General features: G+C 58.6%; 2 protein-coding genes across 6 annotated transcripts in view; both read right to left on the bottom strand.

The window, feature by feature from the left end:
- Window positions 1-12,735, bottom strand: part of PRR12 (proline rich 12) — a 29,398-nt gene extending 16,663 nt beyond the window's left edge. Inside the window, exons 1-6 of one of the 3 annotated variants that reach the window (XM_002695118.5) lie at window positions 12,165-12,735; window positions 10,547-10,659; window positions 9,417-9,578; window positions 6,009-9,328; window positions 4,859-5,525; window positions 2,480-2,931 (exon numbers count right to left, since the gene is read on the bottom strand). In XM_002695118.5, the coding sequence (XP_002695164.2) occupies window positions 2,480-2,931; window positions 4,859-5,525; window positions 6,009-9,328; window positions 9,417-9,578; window positions 10,547-10,659; window positions 12,165-12,250 (4,800 nt within the window). In that variant the 5' untranslated portion in view covers window positions 12,251-12,735. Of the gene's footprint in view, window positions 1-2,479; window positions 2,932-4,858; window positions 5,526-6,008; window positions 9,329-9,416; window positions 9,579-10,118; window positions 10,503-10,546; window positions 10,660-12,164 lie in introns of those variants that run through there. The other 2 variants (XM_059877082.1, XM_059877083.1) reach the window with 2 other exon arrangements.
- Window positions 12,736-12,996: 261 nt separating this feature from the next.
- PRRG2 (proline rich and Gla domain 2) lies at window positions 12,997-19,238 on the bottom strand. Of its 3 annotated transcripts, none has more exons than XM_010815029.4 (8): window positions 19,106-19,238; window positions 18,474-18,536; window positions 17,513-17,683; window positions 16,705-16,880; window positions 16,502-16,541; window positions 14,884-15,019; window positions 13,925-14,062; window positions 12,997-13,579 (listed from the first exon to the last, which is right to left on the bottom strand). In XM_010815029.4, exons 3-8 carry the CDS (start codon window positions 17,595-17,597, stop codon window positions 13,561-13,563), a joined length of 594 nt encoding a protein of 197 aa, XP_010813331.1. In that variant the 5' UTR covers window positions 17,598-17,683; window positions 18,474-18,536; window positions 19,106-19,238; the 3' UTR covers window positions 12,997-13,560. The 3 variants fall into 3 exon arrangements, with proteins under 3 accessions (XP_010813331.1, XP_010813330.1, NP_001029574.1); XM_010815028.4 differs by having other exon boundaries at window positions 17,513-17,609; window positions 19,106-19,237; NM_001034402.2 differs by lacking the exon at window positions 19,106-19,238 and having other exon boundaries at window positions 17,513-17,609; window positions 18,474-18,612.
- Window positions 19,239-19,339: the final 101 nt, after the last annotated feature.

The following is a 19,339-nucleotide window of genomic DNA, read 5'->3' as shown; positions in this document are numbered from 1 at the left end:
GCATCCCGAATCCTAAACCCTGGACTTCCCTGGTGGCCCAGTGGTTAAGCATTCACCTGCCAATGCATGGGACCCAGGTCTGATGTCTGGTCCAGGAAGATCCTACATGTCACAGAGCAACTAAGCCCATGTTCCACAACTACTGACCCTGAGCTCCTGAGCCCATGCTCTGCAACAAGATAGCCACAACTAGAGAAAGCCCACATGCAGCAAAGAAAGGCCAGTGCAGCCAAAAATAAACCCCCCCCCCAAAAAAAAAATCCTATCCCCTGAGAACTGGTAGCAGTTCCCATCACTGCTGTTCATCTGACATCTCCATCGCTTGTCCCAGCTGATGGCCAAAGAGTCTCAGAAATCTTGACGTCAAATGAAATGATGTGCACAGGGCACTAGCAGAGTGAGCACGACCGTGAGGGAGGTGGGAGGACCGGGCCGGGAGGGATACTGAGACGCAAGGCATCGGGAATGGTCCCGTCGCTGGCGGAGGGGTGGGGATGTGAGAGTTCATGCTAGCATTCACTCTGCTTTACAACTTACCTATCTCTCGTGAATGTTCGTTTGTATGTTATCGAATACCATGATATGAAGACGATAAAACAATGGGTAAGAAGACACAGCCTGGGATTGGCGGGCTGGGGCGGAGGAGGTAGAATGGTGGAACCTTCCTGGTGGTCCAGTGGTTAAGACTCTACATGTCCAATACAGGGAACATGGGTTTGATGCTTGGTTGGGGAACTAAGATTCCACATGCTGCGATGTGGGGCCAGAAGAAAAAGAAAGGAGCAGAAGAAGAATGCCAGGGTGGAGAGGAAGCAGGACCAAGAAAAAGGTGATAAGGTAAAAGCTGAGTGATGGATACACACAGCCCCCTTACTCTATTTGCTCTGCTGCTGCTGCTAAGTCGCTTCAGTCGTGTCCGACTCTGTGCGACCCTGTAGACGGCAGCCCACCAGGCTCCCCAGTCCCTGGGATTCTCCACACAAGAACAATGGAGTGGGTTGTCATTTCCTTCTCCAATGCATCAAAGTGAAAAGTGAAAGTAAAGTTGCTTCAGTCGTGTCTGTGTCCGACTCTTACCGACCCCATGGACTGCAGCCCACCCAGGCTCCTCTGTCCATGGGATTTTCCAGGCAAGAGTAGTAGAGTGGGGTCTATTTGCTCTACTCTTTCCATAATAAAATAAATTGAAAACAACACAGGAAAAAGCACATTAAGCTCATCTCCCAAAACACACTCTTAGTAACAAAGTATAATAATAGTGTCTATCTTTATAATGAATGCATTCCACAACCTCTCTATGGGTAACTGACAAGAAACAACACCCAAGGTGAAATTAAAGTTAAGATACATGGTTCCTGCCCCCTAGTGAATATCCAGTCAGTGACAGTAACTAACATAAAGAATGGCTTTACTTAGACTTTGGTATCTTGACCAGGGTGATCATGGCTTGCTGACCTGAGAACTCCTTCTAGCCCCATGCCCTGTGAGAAGCACCACACAGGCATCTGAATTCACCTACCCTTATCAAGCACTGACATTAACCCTCTGATCCAATTACCTTATTCAATGAACAAATGACCACAGGAGAGGTCAGTACACTTTTTCTGTAACAAAGTAGACAAGAAGTATTTTGGGATTTGTGGGTCAGCTCAGCTCTGCTGCAAATACCCAACTCTGCTATTGGATGGGAAAAGCGGCCTATGTATATGATATGTAAATAAATGGGCGGGGCCATGTGCCAATAAAACTTAATTTCCAAAACCAGGTGGGGTGTGTGTTTGTGTGTCATAGTGCACCCATCCCTGTATGAAGTAACTGGAAGTAGTAAATGGGCTGGTGTATATAGAGTATTTAACAGACTGCCCTGGTGTTCCAGTGGTTAACACTGGTTCCACTGCAAAGGGCACAGGTTCTATCCCTGGTCACAGAACTAAGATCCTACACGCCCTATGGTGAGGCAAAAAAAATTAAGAAGGGTTTAAGATGTGGCCTGACACACAGGCATTCCCAAACCATCAGCTGTGACTGTATAGGTGTGTGTTTTCAAAGGTACGGGTCACATCAATACCTCACCTTTCCATCTATAAGTGACAAGTAGCCTTTACAGCACCCATCGGCTTGTTAAAAGCGCCTGCTTCAGCTTTGTCCCTTAGTATGACCCTAACACTCACAGTAAGAGTATCTGGAATAACTGCCAACAATCATTTCACCGTATTTACCGGTGACATATGCATATACACCCGAGTAACAGCTCAGAGGCCGGGATCCTCCACACTGACTAGCAGGTCCCATCCACCTGCCCTGCCACGGGTCTTAGGAGGTGCAGCGGAGAGGCCCCGCCACCGCGGTACGTGCAGCCCCCAGCACCGGGCCTGTCATCCAACAAGGGCTCTGCGAACTCTCCAGCAGCCTCTCCAGCAGCCGAGGCAGCAGGCTTGCTGGTCCCCCGCGACGCCGGCGGTCGGGGGCGGGGGCTCACCTTGAGAGAAGGGATGTCCTCAGCGCGGATGACGAACTCGTCGCGCTCCCGGAAGATGCCCTCCCCGCCGCTCTCGCCCGCCTCCTCGTCCGTCTCCCCGCACACGGCCGCCGTCTCCTGTTTCTTGGCCAGGTGCAGGGGCCGGGCGTCCGGTGGCTCCGGGTCCTCGGGGGATGGGGCGGCGGGCTCCTCCGGGGGCGGCGGTGGGGGCGCGGTGGCCGGCGGGGGCGGCGGCGGCGGCGGCGGGGGCACGGGGGCGGGCGGCGACGGCAGGGCCGGCAGGGCCGGAGCCGGAGGCGGCGGCGGCGGCGGTGGCTGTGGCTGTGGCGGCGAGCTGGGTGCTGGGGTCACCAGCGGGGGCGGCGAGGGCAGGGCCGGCGGTGGGGGCGGCGGCTGCGGTGTTGGGGCGGGAGGCGGCGAGGGTGGGGGCTTCTCCTCCAGCAGTGGGGGCTCTAGGGGCGAGAGGGGCATCAGGGCTGGAGCCCCCCCTCAACCCACCCTCCCACCAAACATGTTACCTGCTGACGGTGAAAACTCTCTCAGCCTATTCTGGGGGGGGGCTCCCAACACAGTCCTCTTCCTGCCCTGTATCCCAACATCCCTCCTGAACAAACTGAGCTCTTCACCTAACAACCATCTCTGGCCTCAACCCCCCTCCATTTCTACTTTCCATTACTCTTCTGTTGCCCTTTCTCCTCCTTCAAAGAGGGTCCTTGTCTGACCCGCTCACTGTCCTCTCCCTGACCTTCAACACCTGCCCCATCCCCGACACCTACAAGAAGCCCACGTTCCTTTAACTCCTCTTTCCAATGTCCTAATGGGCTTCCTTGGTGGCTCAGATGGTAAATAATCCATCTGCAACGTGGGAGACCTGGGTTCAATCCTGGGTTGGGAAGATCCCTGGAGGAGGGCATGGCAACCCACTTCAGTACTCTTGCCTGGTGAATCCCCATGGACAGAGGAGCCTGGCGGGCTACAGTCCAGGGGATCACAAAGAGTCAGACGTGACTTATTGACTAGGCACTCAGGCAGACATGCCACTCTGGTCCTCATCTTTCCCCGGTCTTCGCAGACCCCCAGTGTCATAGGGCAGTTCTGCAACCCAACTGCATTGCTTAGTGTCCCCCCACCACAATGGCCAGGAGGCCTCTCTGGTCCCATCAAACCCCCCTCCTGGCTCCCTAGCCTAGTCCCTACAAATCTTCTGGCCCTGCCCTGCCCCCCAGTCTGCAAATACCATTCTCCATCCCAGCACCTCTGCTCTTGTCCGTGAATGTCTCTCCCTGTGCCAACAGCCCCTTGGCTCCTTCCTTATTGCCACTCAGCTCCCCAACAGTCCTCCTGCCACACCAGCATCCCTCCCTGAGACTCCAGTGAGGATTCTGAGCCCCTGAAACAGGTTCCCACAGAGTCCATTGTAGTCCAGAATTACCTTTGCTGTTTTGGGGTCCCAGTCTGGTGCTTACTTCCCATTTGTTAATGTCCCTCCTGATTCCTGGGCCATCCCCTCTGTATACCTGTTCCTTATCTGCTCAGAGATCTCATCCTCCTCTATCCAAGCTCTCCCCTTTCCTTTCCTTTCCTCAGCCTGCTCTTCGGAATTGCCAATGCCCTCTCCTTCCTGTTAAATACCCATGATATTTGAAACATCCTCACTCACCCAGCCCAACGCCTTGAGATCTCCTGACTCTTCAAACTGCTTTTGATCCATCCCTGGGTCCTTAGCCGTGAGCCTTCCTGACCCTTCCAAGGCCCTCTCTTTCCATGATGCTCTCTCCCATTACAGCCGATCCAGACGCTCTGCATAGAACTTGCCAGTCTTTCCCATCTCTTCCCTGATGCTTTCCTTTAGTCTCTCACTGTCTTACTCCCCATTTCCCACCTTCCAGAAGACGTCACCATTCCATAAGACTCCTCTGAGCACCTAAGCTTCATTCACTGCTCCAAACACCCTCCCCCAAACCTCAACTCTTTCATCCCCAATGCCCCTATCAAAGCCCCTGAAATTTTGTCCGACATGCCCTCTCAGGACTAAATGCCGTTCAGACATGACTGTACCCCTAGCCTTTCCTGATGCCCCACACCCCACGATCTGACTAGTCGTTGTTAATGCATGTTTCTTTAACCAACTCTCCCCAAGTCCCTGTCTGCTCCCCCAGACCCTCGTCTGTCCTCTGTCATACATCTCTAACCCCTAGAGGTCTTCGCACATCCCATGTCCCCTCATCAGTTTTAAAAGCTCTCTCCGACCCTGTCACCCACCTGTCCCCATCACTTATAACCTATGCTGACCAGTGTGTAACCTACACCATCAGACCTGTGCCCTGAATCTTGGGGAATCCCTGGCCTGCCCCCACAGACCTCCTTCCCAGCTCTCACCAGGTGTGCCGCTGCTGCTGGCGCTGGGGAGCCCCGGGAGCGGGGGTGGCCCGGGGACTGCAGCCTCTGCAGCTAAGGGGGGCCCATCTGGAGTGGAGACGTCCTTAGGCCCGGCCAGTGGCGGGTCATCGAGAGCAGAGATGGCTGAGGAGATGCTCTCCTGGAGGTCCCGGTTCTTGGCAACAGAGTCTTCCTCGTCAGAGGAGAAGGAGGGCAGGGTCTCCAGGTTCCGCTTCAGCTCCTCGTCCAGCCGCTTACAGGGTGACGGGCAGCCGAGCCCCAGCCCCTCGCTCTCGGCGGCCTCCAGCGCCCCCCCCAGCCCGAAGGCGCTGGTGGGTGGGGGGTGTGGCACAGTGGGGGCGGTGGGGGGCTGGGGAGGCAGGCCCCGGGCCGGCACAGTGGCCGGCACACTCTTGGGGGGGCTGAGCGGGGGTGTCAGGCCAGCCTGATAGAGTGGTGGATGGCGCTTGCCTGACTTGAGAAAGTCCAGGAACGAAGCCATGAAGCCGGACTTCATCTCGGGCTGCTTCTCCTCCACCTCCTTGATCTTGGCCTCGATCTTCTCCCGAGTGAGGCTGGAGTCCAGGCTGTTGTGGTCAGCTCCTGACACAGCATCACCCGATGAGGCTCCCAGACCCTCGCCGGCCTTGGGCACAGACAGCTTGATCTAGATGTGGGAGCAGTGGGCAGTCAGGGCCCACGTGTCCCGGCCCCTAAGTCCCCTCCTCCCTCCGACTCAGGAGTCTGGGGCCCCAGGCCTCTCCCTGCTTAAGACTATTAAGTTCAAGTTCTCAGCAATCTCAGCCTGCAGACCTAGAACTGAATCCCACAAACCCTTTTGCTCAGATTCCAGAATGACAGGACTGATATTCCTCCCTCATTACTGACTCCCTCCCACAAGACCCAGGAACCCAGGATCCCCACGATCAATAGTCCTGTGGGACCTAGAACCTAAGAACACAAGCACTATCTCCCAGCCTCCCTCTGGACACACAAATTTCAACTCTCAGATCTCTCCAAGCATGGAACTCTGGAGTTTGAGCCCTCTGATTCATTTTCTCCTGGGAGTCAGTTCATACCACATTCCCTATCCTGCCCAAGAACCTCAAATGTGGCTCCAACCCCCAAGCATTAGGGTCCAACCCCTCACCTTCAGTGGTTTCAGGGGCTCCAGCCGAGTGCCCCCTGCCTCCTCGGCCTTCCTGCCCCGGCCCCGGCCCCGGCCCCGAGGTTTCTTGGCCCCATCAGCAGGTGTGGAGGCTGAGGCTGGCCCGGCGGTGGTGGGGACCTCCAGTGGGCGAATTCGGGGTCTCCCACGTGGCCGGGGCGGCCCATCACGCTTGGCCTTGGTGGGTTTGCGACCTCTGCGCCGGGGGCCGTCGGGGCCTGGATTGGGTGGACAGAAGTCAATGTCACCCAGCGGGGAGAGAGCCGGGCGGGAGCGGCAGCTGGACACCAGGTCAGGCAGGCGCCGCGGGTTGAGGCGGATGTCAGCGGGCACGTCGGCTTTGTCCTCGTCGGCCTCAAACTCGTACTCCTGGGCATACAGTTTCTTGGGCGTCTGGAAGGGCGGGTCGCGGCGCCGCAGCAGGTGGAAAGAGGACGTCTTAAGCAGCTTCTTTGGCTTGGTAGAGCAGAAGATGGGCGAGGTCAGGCCTCCCTTGGGCTCCGAGGCAGGGGGCGGCGGCGGCGGAGGGGGAGGCGGGGGCGGGGGCGCCGCCTGGTGCGGCCCACTCTGGATCAGGCCCAGAGGCTCAGCGTTGACTGTGGAGGGCAGCTCGGGTGGCTTGTTGGGGTCTAGGCCCAGGCCCGGAGTCTCGGGGCCGGCTCCAGATGCCCGGCCAGGGCAGTAGGGCCCATAGGGATCATAGGCAGGGGGACCAGGGGGCGGCCCGGTCCCTGCCTTGGGATCACCCTCGTCCTCGGGTGGCCCAGCCTTGCCATAGTCATCCGCCGGCCCTCCGCCGAACATCTCCTCCATCGTGGGGAAGAAACTGCGCTCCTCGTCTTGGAGCAAGGAGTCAGGGAAGCAGATGGAAGTGAGTGGCACGAAGCGGGGGGCCTTGGTGCCTTGCGGGCTGGGGCTGCGGTAGGCACCGGAGGGATCCTTGCCTTCGGTGTTGGGTGGGCCCACGCCAGTGTCACCGGGTCCAGCAGGCAGCGGCTCCAGGGCCCCCAACAATTCTTGCATGGCGCCGGGTGGCTCCAGGCTCTCCTCCGGCCGCAGGCGGGGGCTGGGGGCACCAGGCTCCAGGCCATGGCTGCGGAGGTGGGCCTCAAGCTGGAGGGGCATGGGCGGTGGGGGTGGGGGAGGTGGCGGGGGCGGCTGGGGTGCCCCATCTCGGGTGGCCGGCTCAAGGAGGTGGACGCCGACTTTGGGAGCACTGGAGGAGGGGCTGGGAGTGTGGCTGAGGACTGAGGGGAGCAGCTGGGGAGGAGGGGGCGGCAGCACCAGAGGGAGGTCGGGGCCCCCTGCCTCTAGGAGGAGGCCATGGGGGGCAGGCTGGGCCGACTGGGCCGTGGGTTGTGGGGGCGGAGGGCTCTTTTGGAGGAAGGCCCCCAGCTCCTTGGCACCTGCCCCATAGTGGACAACCGAGGTGGCCAGCCCCTCAGGGGTCTCGCCACCCCGTTCCGGCCCTTTCTTCTTCTCCTTCAGCCGCCCCAGGCCCAGCTCCAGGGCTGCGGTGGCACCCTCGTCAAGGCTGGCGCTGGTCCGGATGACGCTCTGCAGATGGTACCGCTGGGGGTCTTCCTTGGCCAGCTCGTAGGGTGTGCCTGGGGGACCCCCAGCCCCTCCACTGCCCCCAAGTCCCTTGGAGGCATCCGCTGCCCCATCTTCGCCCACCAGGCCATCTGCCCCTGAGGTCCGCGGAGGGCTGGGCGCCTGGAGGAGGTGCTGAATGAGGAATTCTTCATCCTCCGTGCGCTCAGCAGGAGGCCCACCAGGGCCCGCCAGCAGCTCGGAGCCATCCCCCTTGCCCTTGTAGCCACCTGCTCCAGCTGCATAGCTGCTGGCCCCTGGGGGTGCCAGGAACGGGGCTGAGGCCAGGACGGAGCTCAGGTATTTGCCAGGGGCTCCTGGAGAGCCGACTCCGGGTGGGCGGCCAGGGGCAGGTGGCGACTGTAGTGGGCGGATGATGTGAGAAGGGCTGGCCTCTCCGCCGCCCCCCAGGGAGCTGGGCCCCCAACCGCCTCCATGGCCCGAGAGTGCTGGGGAATGGCCAGTACTGTAGCTGAGCGAGGGGCTTGCTGTGGGCAGACCCTGGGAGTGGGCAGCTGGCCCCGGATACGGCTCACCCTGCACCCCATACAGCTGCCCCTGCAGCTGGTCTGGGGAATAGCTCTGACACGTGGCTAGGCCAGGAGGCGGGGGACCACTCGGGGGCTGCTGTGGCCCCCCTGAGTAGCTAGGGCCTTTGCTCAAGTCCTGTGCTTGACCCCCTCCGAACCCCTGCCCATAGGCCTGGGGTCCTAGAAGCCCTTGGGGCTGACCGGGGGAATAGGCCTGGCCTCCGGCCCCTCCAGCCCCGGAGGCCTTCCCAGTGGCATAGGCCGCTGCTGGCCCACCTAGGCTCTGGCATTTGGGCGTGGCGGTCGAACGGGCTGGTGGGGGCCTACTGGCACCACCCGCAGCTGCCCCGTAACCACCTTTGCCCGTCTTATAACCAGGCGACTGAATGATGGGGCGGTAACCTCCACCGCCACCCCCTGCCCCACCTCCTCCGGCTGCCTCAGGGCCCGCGGCCCTGCCCGATGCCCCGGCCGTGGCTCCACTGGGCCCAGCTTTGCTAGGCTCACCAGCGCCAGGCGAGGGTTCTCCACCGCCCAGCGGGCTGCAGGCCAAGTTGGCCCGATGGCCCATGGAGGTGTAGCTGCCTCCGCAGCTCAGGTAGTGCTGGAGGGCATGGGCTGGGGGTGGGGGTGGGGGGGGCTGGGCACTGGCGGGCCGCTGGTAGTGCTTGATGACCGTGTCCTGGCGGGGCAGGGCCCGCTCGGGGGGTGGCGGGCCGGGGGCAGCACCCGAAAAGTTGTAGAGCTGTGGAGAGGACTGTTCGGCAGCGGCGGCGGCAGCAGCAGAAGAGGAAGCCAGCAGGTTGAACTGAGTCGGGAGGTGGCGGGGAGGTGGGGGTGGGTCTGGGGGACCAGGGCGGTAAGGTGGGGTTTGGGCTGGGCCAAGCCCAGCGGGCCCCAGGACACCACCCCCCGCCAGGCGCTCAAAACCTAGCGAGGAGGGCACCGTGGGTGCCTGCGAGGGCTTCAGGTGCAGCACGTCATGAGGGGACAGGAGCCCATTAGCTGGGGGACTAAATGGGGGATCCTGGAGGCTGAGGGAAGAGGGAACTGGGAAGGGGCGGCTGCCAAAGGAAGCCGGGTGCTGATAAGCCGACAGGGCGGAGGAGGATGGAAATGTGCTGGAACCGGGCAGGGCGCCTGAGATGAAGAGCTCCGTGGGGCCTGGCGTGTGCATGGCTAGGGATGAATGAGGGAGGAGACCACAGGTGAGGGTTGACCACAAGCCAGCCCCACCCTGGCCCTCCTGGGCTGGCAGCGGGCTTACCTGTTTGCCAGGAAGGACTGCGGAACTGGGAGAGGAGAGAGGAGGCAGAAGGGCCAGGCTGGGGGCCCCGGGACTCCAGGGCCGAGATGAGGTTCATGACGGAGGCGTCGGGCCCTGCTGAGCCTGCGTGATGGAGGCCAGTGTCGAAGAGTCCAGAGAGGCCTGGCAAGGGTGGGGGCAGGGGTTGAGTCAGCTAGGTGGGGGATAGGGCAAGGTCGAAAGGGGAAAAGAGCAAGCCAAAGGCAAGTTGGGTCAGGAAAGGGGGTTGGATGGAAGGTGCAGATTCAAAGAGGAGAAAGTAGGCAGAAACAAGGAGACAGTAAACAGGATGGAGTAGGATGCAATCCTAAGGGCAGGGAGCCCAGGAGGGGAAAGGTAGACAAAGAAGTAGAAAAATCCAGAAGTGAAAAAAAGTGGGAGAAACAGAGAGTTCCTATGGTCCAAGGGAGGCCAAAGGAGTTAGGCAATTCTAACAAGAAAGGGGAAGAGATGGGGTGATACTGGAGCCACTGGGAAGAACCAGAGAACAAGTCGAAAGGGGTTGAGTCCTAGTGAGAGGGTCCGGATTTTTTAAAAAAGGTGGGGGTGGGGAGAGGGATAAAGGGAAGGAGCCAACCAAGAGGGTCTTAGGGTCAAACAGGACAACAGTCTGGTTGCTGATCCATTTAGGAAAGGAAGCGGCAGGATCAAAGGAGAACCAACCCGAGGTACTAGAGGCCCGGTCACAGAAGAATCAGGTAGTGGGCAAATCTAAGCGAGGAGGCGGAGGTCCAAGAATCGGAGCCAATCAGGAAGAAAGGGAATCAGGAAGACAGAATTCAGAGAACCAAGAGGATGGACAAATCCAGAGGGAAGGGACCGGGTGGGCTGGAGAGGCGGAAAAGCCTGGAAGAGAAGGTGGGATTTGGGGGCTGAGAGGACCGGACCAATTGGAGCTAAAGAGGCGGGACCAGAAACAGGAGCGGACGAATCCGGCGAGAAATTGACCAGTCTCAGAACAACCAATCAGGGAAGAAGTGGCAAGGGGCGAGCCAGGACGGAGGGCACAGCCAATTAGGAAGGGTGGAACTTTCAGCAGCCAATCAGCCGCTTTGGAGGGAGGGCCAGGCGGGGCGGGACAGGGGCCGTACCTGCCGGGTGGTGGTTGGTGGCATAGCTTTGCAGTGGGTGGGGGGCCGCGTAGGCCTGGCGGTGTAAGATGTCCGTCTCGGGGTGTGAGGTCCTGGAGCTGCCATAGACCAAGCTGGGCGGGGGTGGGGGGAAAGGGAGGTGTTAGGGTTTCCTCCGAAGCTGCCCTCGGAGTGAGGAACTCAGCAAATCCCCCAGGGAGTTCGGGAGAATCTTCCAGCTGACTGGGGGTTATCATCAGGAACCTTGGGCCATAAAGGAAAGACAAGGGAATCGGGGTCCCCAACTTAAAAGAGCCATGGTCCCCACTCGAGCCCCAGTAAATAGATCCCAGAGAGCCTCACAGACATGCACAGGAAGGAGACAGGCTGAAGAGTCAGAGAAAAGTGTCTTAAGTTGAAAACAGGGAGTTTGCTCCCAGGGCCCCCACCCTGTAGGTGACACAAAGCCCTGGGGCCAACCCCGAGGGACGCCCCCTCTTCTTCAGACACGTGGGAACAGAGGCCCTGAACCTCACGAGATGGTGCAAACCGAGCCAGGGTCAGCAGCAGATTGTTCCCCAACAGCAGGGATGGGGAGGTGGGGTGAGGATAGGACTCCGGGAAAGTACCAGGTACAAGTGTGAACATGAACGTCGTCCATCCCCCGGATTGAGGTTCAGATGCATGGGCCTGTGCAAGGCCAGGTATGTGTGCAAACCAGTATTCAACTCACTCGTGGGGCAAGATACAGAGCGAGGAGTCCCACATGGAAAATACTAACTCACGTGGGGTCCTGCCCTGCCAGGCTGGGAAACCCAGGTGTGTGGGGAGAGGGGAGCAGGGGGCAGGTGAAGAGTGAGGGCGTGACACAAACAGCAGAAAAGGGGCAGATTCGCAGGTGAACTGGTTGCCAGCTATGTACGCCTGGGCCCACGCTCACACACACAACCACACACTGGAAAAACAGCCTCGTCTTCCTATGCAGCGGCCCCCATCCATGGCCCGGACTCAAGAGGTCAAACACTCCACTCCTCGCCATCAACTAGGATTCTCTTTTTTTGCGGGTGGGGGAGCTCAAGGGGGCGTGTCTCTGATGCCAGGACCCCCCCCTTACACACACAGAACCCCAGCTTAGGAAGGGGGCGGGGCCCCGTGCCCACTCTGCTCGCGGAATTTCGGGGGGGGGGCCCGCGTTGCGCGGCCTCGCGCAGTCCCGGAACAATAGGACCTGGAGGGGGGGGCGCGCCCCCCAGGTCTGCGTTCTAATTCTCTTTTCCTTCCCACCTTTGCAAGAGCAGAGCCTGGGGCGCGAGGGGGAGGGGTCAGCAAGCTGGGAATCCAAGGATGGGGGGAAATCCAGGCCTTGCTTCGCCAGTCCCTCCCACCTTCCCAAGGCCTCTCGATCAGAAATTGTTTTGCACCCCCATTTCCCCGCTGCATCTTTCTCTTTGCATGCCGGAGCTGGCTTTGGCGGAGTTTGCAATTTGCAAACTGGGGCGGCGGCGTTGTTGCAAACCGAGGAAGGCCGCTCCCTTGCAAGCCGGAGGGGAGTTTGCGATGCACGCGTAGCCGGGCGGGCCCGGCCGGGCTGGGCCCCCACCCCTTGGCCCCTTCCTCCAGGCCACCCCCGGCTCCTTACCTAGCTTTCGCTGACCTCTCGTAACTCCATCCCGCCCCGGCGCCGAGCGGGTCCCCGAAGCCGGCGCTGGGGTAGTTCCTGTCCATGAATTGGCCGCGGTGGAAATTGGGGGAGGGGGAGGGAGGGGGGAGGGAGGGGGCGCGCGCGCGCTCTCCTCCGCCGCCTCTCCCTCCGCTGTTGCTTTTTTTTCCCTTCTCTCTCTCTCTCTCTCTCTCTCTCTCTCTCTCTCTCTCTTTTTCTTTGCAGCCGCCGAAGGCCCGGGAAGGCCCCGGGCGGGGGAGGGAGGGGACAGGGGCGGAGGGGCGGAGGGGCGGGCAAGGGAGGGGGTGCAGCCGCCGAGCCAAGGAGGGGGGAAGGGGGGTTCCCCCTGGAGGGAAAGAGGGGGGAGGAGGGACCCCGCTGTCTCCGCCTTTGCCCCGGCCCTTGCAAGAGAGAAGGGGGGGCGCGCGCTCAGGAGGGGGCGTCCCGGGCGGCCCCGGGGTGGGTGCGGGCTCTGGGTGCTCGCTCTCGCCGCCGCCGCCGCCGCCTCCTCCTCCTCTGCGCTCACGGTGCAGCCATCTTTGCACAAGGCGGCTGGGGGAGGGGGGAGGGGAAGGGGGGGCGGGCGGCGGGGTGTCTGGCTGCGCTCCGCTTCCTCCCACAATCCCGTGCAAATGCAAAAAAAAAAAAAAAAAGAGAGAGAGAGAGGCAGACACAGGGCGCTAGCAGGGCCTGGGGGTGTAGGGTGCAGCGTTTGTACAGAAAGCCAGCTCCGCCGTGCGCAGACGCGCCCGGGAACGCAGTTCAGTTTATTTGATTTTTTTAAATTTTTGCATTATTTCACTCTTGCATCTCTTTTCCAAGGTGTTTTTATTTGGGGAAAGAGCTCAACTCCAGTCCCCCAGGTGCAGCGTGATTCTGCCCCCAACCGAGCTCGCTTGCAATACGCACCCCCCCCATCTTTTCCTGGGTTGCAAAGTGCCCCTGTGCACGCACGGGGAGCGCAGGGAAACACGCGTGTGCACAGGCGAGTCTCTGCGTGTCCGTGGTCCGTGACAGTGAGGGCGATGGCCGTGTCACACCCGCTCACATGCGAGTCTGCGCACCCAGACTGCGCTCCTGGGTCCGAGTTTCCACGCACTCCTACCCCGGGGGCAGGGCTGGCGGATACCCCCAGGTCAGAAGACCGTGGGGGCCTGCGAGGGGCCGGGACGCGGGAACACGTTGCCTGGGAACTTGCGTGTATCCGTACGCAGCGGAAACACGTGTGCTAGGGTAGGCCTCGGGCCGGACGACCCCTACTCCCATCACCCCTCCAAGCTCAGCTCCGGAGTTTAAGAGGCCTGGGGGTTTCCGGAATCCGGTGCGAATCTGGGGCACGGTTCAGAGAACCCCGGCTCCGCTCCGAAGCCGCTCTTCAGCTGTGTCTCCTGAGACTGCAGGGGGAGGATAACAGTGCGGAGTCAAAGGCCCGGCTGTTTTTGCCCCATCAACCAAGACCACTCCGACCCGCCCTGAGCGTCTCAGCCAATCCCGGACCCTCTGGGTACAAGACCCGCCCTCCTACAATATACCAGACACACACACACACACACACAAGACCCACCCTCCTATAATATTCCAGACACACACATACACACGGCTGGGCCACGCCCCCGTTCTCCAAGCCTCTCCCTGGATAATAAGCTCAAAATTCTAAGTCCCGCCCCTAAGCCCACGCCCCTCCTCCGGCCGTGCCCTCCCTCTGCGCCCCGCCCCCAGGCCGAAGCCCAGCCCAGTACCTGGTGTAGGGGGGCGGAGGTGCGTCGTGCACCCCTGAGGCCGCCAGCGCCTGCTCGTAGGTGGGGAGGCCTGGAGGTGGGGGTGGAGGCTGGGGCGTCTGCGGGCTCAGATCGCTAAGGGGCCTAATGAGTTCGACACTGGGGACAGAAGGTGCACTGTTAGCAGGGGAAACCTACAGGAGAGAGAGCCTTGGGAAAAGGTCAGACTTAGGGAGACAGAGACTCTGAGGGTCGTAGGGGGACAAAGTAAGGGAGATAGACCAGGGAAAAAGAGGGTCACCTTCAACCGAACTCTGCACACAGAAAAGCACCACGCAATGACAGGCAGTCACAGAAATCAACAGTTGCTGAGACAGGCTTATTCACAGACACATGTGCCCCGATACAGGCAGAGTCATGGAGAAACAGACAGCCCTGCAGAGAACACACAAGAAACAGACAGACACAACAGGAAAACACTCAGGCGCAAATTTCCCAGACCCACTCTTCCAACAAACTCTTCCTGGAAACCTCCAAATCCACTCCACTTGAAGACGGATGCTCCAGCACTCTCTTACACTCTGTCACTGAGAAAGACACACCTAGACAACTCACACGGACACACACACAAAGACAGCCTCATCCTGTCACCCCAGAAACTGACATCCCACAGACACCCACAGACCACAGGCTGCAGCCTCATCAGATACAGCATCCACAGGATGAAGATCACTGGTAAACCGGGTACTGCAAAGACAGCCAGGCAGCAAATATTGACGGAGTCCCTATTTGGTGCCGAGCGCTGTGGATATAATTGGATGCTGCAACTGGACACAGAATCTCACAGACTCTTCACAGGACGATCTCCTCAGATCTTTCAGCAGTGCCTACGTGCCCCCGATCTGGTCTGTCTCCTTAGGATGACCCTCCCTCCCTTGCTCACCCTGCTCTAAAGCTCTAAAGCCCCCAAAGCCCCTTACTCTTGAGGACAGGAACGCTGCCTGCGGCCCCGACGGCCATGTAGATACCAGAAGGCTCCTAGGCCGGCCAGGATGATGAGCACAACGCCTACTGTCAGCCCCACAGCCAGGCTTGCGACATCCACTCGTCCACGTCCTGCGGGGGGTGGGGTGTTTGCAGTTGACATGCCTAGTTAAGGTAGGGAGTTCAGGTAGACAATTTTCTGAGCCCCCATGCTGAGTACTGCCAGATTTTAGCAAATAATAATGAGGAGACCCAGTTGAATGTGAATTTTAGATAAACAATGAGTAACTTTTTCATATGTCTCATGGACTATATGAGATATACTAAAAAAAAAATTATCCCTGTGTATTTGAGATTCAAATTTAACTGGGGGTGTAGGGTGGGGATAAAATACAATCCTGTATTTTATCTGGCAACCCTGTCCCCTCTGGAATGCAGTCCCTTTTACCAACCAGCCCACAGAGGGGCGGGGCCTCACCACACAGGTCAGAAAAACTCATCTATCAAGGGGGACATCGCCCCTCAGTCACAGAGCAATGGGGTTTAGGACTCATGTGGACCCTTGGCTAAGGTGAAGTACCTTTAGCAATCAAGGTTTCATATCTGAGCAAAATGGGGGTGGGGCACAGGGAGGACCCTGGCTTCCTGAGGCCTTGCTAGGTCTTGCTGCTGAGGAAGTTTCCTTTAGGATTGGGTAGTGGGGGGACTTTCCTCAAACAGTAAACCCCAGGCTTTTAGCCCTCTTCGCAAAAAGCTGCACTCAGAAGGTGGGGCTTCCTGATTTGGACACGCTTCAGGTAGATTCAAGTAGCCACCAGGCCTTAATAGGCCTGTAGCAAATCAGTTACCTCCCCTAGCAACCAATGTAAGGATTCTAGCCCAGACTTAGGGCCTGTTGCTAAGGATACACTCCTAGCAACCAAGCCACTAGAGGGGTGAGACGCCTGGTACCTGGAGGGGGGTCCTCCTGTGGGCAGGAGGCCTTGGGTCCTGAGCCTGGCTAGGTGTGGTTGCTAGGGAGAAGGCCTCCTTAGCAACCAGGGCAAAGCCAGGATGGAGTTGTGGGGGAGGGGGAACCAACCAGGTAGTGAGTGCTGCTGGCTTCTTTGGTCAGGCCAGGCTTGGTTGCTAAGGAGCACCCCCCCCCCTTAGCAACAAGGCTGCAGCCACCAAGGGGGCCTCAGAACTCAGAGAGGGGTTGGGGTTGGGCCTGGGCTGATCCGGCAGGTGAAGACACACAGGCTTCCACCAACTGGCCTACCCTGGCCCCGTTGCTAGGGAGCAACCCCCTTAGCAACCAAGCTGCTGAGGCTCTGGACTCCAAAGATGGGCTCAGGTGGGCCGGGGCTTCTGAGTCTGAGGCCTCAGGGCTGTAACCTCTCCTTCCAACTGTCCCCCTTCTTGGGGACAGGGGACCTCCTCCCAGTGAGGTGTGGTGGGATTCTGAGGCAAGGGCTCTAGTCTCAGAGGAAGGGCTTTCTTTGACAACTCCCTCCAGGAACTCAGGGAGCGTGGAATCTGGAGGGGGCCAGTTTTGGGTGGGGGATGGTGGTTCAGCCTCCCGGGTAAAGCCTTGCCCTAGTTGTACAGGATGACAGAGCTCTCCCAACTCACCTCCTTTGCCATTGTAGATGTAGCTCTCCCAAAAGCGATCCTTGAATGGGCAGGAGGGAAGGCTGAAAAGCATTATCTGGAAGATTCCACATCCCCAGACCAGCCCACCCTGATCTCTGAGGCAGGAGGGCAGAGGGAGTTGAGGGGCAGGACCCCACCCCCAGGTCCTAGAGGGGACTCCTCGGGAGACCCTAGGTCCTCACCGTCAGAATATTATCCTCAAAGTACTCTCGCGCCTCTTCCCAGGAACATATCTCCTCTAGACACTCCCGCTCCAGGTTCCCTGGTGTGAACAACTCCAGGTCCCAGTAATTGGCTCTTGGAACCCGCTTACGGCTGCCCAGGAAGCTCTGTGCCTCTGGGGAGTCCAGGAAGACCTCTAGGCCCAAAAGACACACAGGGCATTAGTCGCTCAGTTGTGTCTGACTCTTTGCCACCCCACGAACTGTAACCTGCACTGGTTCCTCTGTCCATGAGATTCTCCAGGCAAAGATGCTGGAGTGGGTAGCCATTCCCTTCTCCAGGGGATCTTCTGGACCCAGGGATCAAACCCTGGTCTCCTGCATTGGAGGCAGATTCTTTACCGTCTGAGCCTCCAGGGGAACCCAAAAGACACAAGGGACAGAAAACGGAGGGCTCCTAGGACTGACACGTGTGTGTGTGTGTGTATGTTAGTCGCTCAGTTGTGTCCGACTCTTTGTGACCCCACAGACTGTAGCCCGCCAGGTGCCTCTGTCCATGGGATTCTCCAGGCAAGAATACTAGAGTGGATTGCCATTCCCTTCTTCGGAAGATCTTCCTGACCCAGGGACCAAACCCTGGTCTCCTGAATTGCACGCAGATTCCTTCCTGTTTGAGCTACAGGCAAGTCCTTGGGGACATGAAGGAGCCTGAACTTAGACGGAGAGCTATGGGGTCCTGGGGAGGAGGCGACTGGAGGCAGGGTTTCTCCTGGGCCAGAGGAAGGTGGGTGTTGGTGCCTGGACTCTGGCTCTTCCCCCCAACACTCACCTCGGCCTTGCTTCCCACTGGGTGAAGTGTCCAGGCAGGTGGCCAATCCCAGGTATAGCAGCAGCACAGAGGGGCAGCCCCTCATATTTTGTGGACACTAGGAACCAGGTGTGGTTAGATGAGAAGTGCCTCAGCCACTGAAGAATGAGGCCAGGTCTCCCTGATCAGACTCTGTGGTCCGTGAATTATAATAAGAGCAGACACTTACGTGGCCTGTAATCTGGACCAGAGACTGTTCAAGGTCATTTACCTCTATCAACTCAGTTTCATTTTCATCACAGTGCTATTATCTCCGTTTGATACAGGAGGAGACTGAGGCACAGAGAAGTAAAAGAACTTGCCCAAGTTCACACAGTTTGCAAGATTCAGAGGCAGGATTTCAGCAAACGCAGTGTCCCTCCAGAGACCAGAGCCAGGAGCTTATCTTTTTCCCAGCTGTGCATGCAGCACCCAGCATGGGTTTGGGCACATAGCAGGCGCTCGTAAACACGTCCATTGATTGGATCCCTTTCTTCCTGATAATCTCCATGTGCCCACTGCCACATCCACACCCATCTCTCTGTGCCCATTGCCATATCCACCTACAGCGTTTGTCGCTCAGTCGTGTCTGACTTTTTGCGACCCCATTGACTGTAGCCCATCAGGCTCTTCTGTCCATGGGACTTCCCAAGCAAGAACACTGGAGTGGGTTGCCCTCCCCATCTACAGGCGATCTTCTGACCCAGAGATTGAATCCAGGTCTCCTGCACTGTAGGCAGATACTTTACTGCCTGAGCACCAGGGAAACCTTTCCACCCACAGAGATCAAAGAGTATACAAGAAGTAAAACCAGAGGGGCATATCCTGGGGTCCAGCAGTTGAGGGAGGGGGCAGTGATCCTGGACTCCTGGATGTGGGGGCTCCAACAGCCAGGTCGCCAAGGTCCCCAAGCCAAGCTTTGCCTCCAGGGACATTCACTTACCTGCCTAGACTTCTGAGCACTGTCCTCTACTTAATCGGGGCCTCCTCGGCTAACTGCGGCCAGCTGTGAAGAGGGGCAGGGGAGAGGGGAGGGGAGAGGAACCAGAGGGTACTTTGTTCATTAAAGCCGGCACAATCCTGGTTCCAGGCAAGAGGGGCGGGGTTTTTTATTACCTGCCCTGGGCGGGACTCAGGTAAGGGACAGAGTATTTAAAGGGACCTTATGAAAAAATACATAAATAGATAAAGGGACCTTATAATTAAGGGTATAACGTCCAGAGCCTCATAGAGAGCCTGGGTCTCCTGACACCATGGGGACACTTAGGGTGTTGGATAGGCGCCTCCTCCCCTCCCCTCCTATAATTTCCTCCCCCCACCCCACCCCAGAGAGCTCGCCAGGCTGAGCTAGGGAAATGAACATCTAGATATCTAGCTATCTAGAAACTGGAGGGAAACGTATGCCTTAGTCCCTAGAGATAGGTAGGTATGCCGCAGTAAATTCCTGCTTCCTAAGACAATTTGAAAGGCTTTGACTTTCGATTTCTCAACTGCTCCATTTACAAAGTGGGGACAGAGGAGCTGTCCCTTCTCTATTGTTTCTTCTTTTGCGGCAGAAAAGTGGATGATACATACTTTGGTAAGCGGGCTTTTCAATTTCTGGGCAAAGTGGTTAGTCCTTAAACACAGGCTTGAAGAGACGCAAAGCCTAGGAACAAGCAGGAAATTGCCCGCCCAGGGAAACGCCTAGTATTCATTAAGCACGCCCCCTATTCACGCCAGTTTCACCGGCCGGAACCCTCGAGTTGCCACTCACGTTTCCGGGGGGAGGAAAAAAAAGAAAGGAGAATTTACGAAGCCAGAAGAGCT

Source organism: Bos taurus, chromosome 18 (assembly GCF_002263795.3).
Source record: "Bos taurus isolate L1 Dominette 01449 registration number 42190680 breed Hereford chromosome 18, ARS-UCD2.0, whole genome shotgun sequence".
Lineage (NCBI taxonomy): Eukaryota > Metazoa > Chordata > Mammalia > Artiodactyla > Bovidae > Bos > Bos taurus.
This window is presented reverse-complemented; position numbering and strand designations above follow the sequence as displayed.

What these genes read in the sequence shown, in the direction of transcription:
- PRRG2 (XM_010815029.4), bottom strand. Translation starts at nt 17,597, where the DNA reads ATGAGGGGCTGCCCCTCTGTGCTGCTGCTATACCTGGGATTGGCCACC. An exon ending in TTGAGGATAATATTCTGACG is followed by an intron (nt 16,542 to 16,704) that starts GTGAGGACCTAG and finishes TGCCCATTCAAG; the next exon opens with GATCGCTTTTGGGAGAGCTA. An exon ending in CAGCGTTCCTGTCCTCAAGA is followed by an intron (nt 14,063 to 14,883) that starts GTAAGGGGCTTT and finishes TTCTGTCCCCAG; the next exon opens with TGTCGAACTCATTAGGCCCC.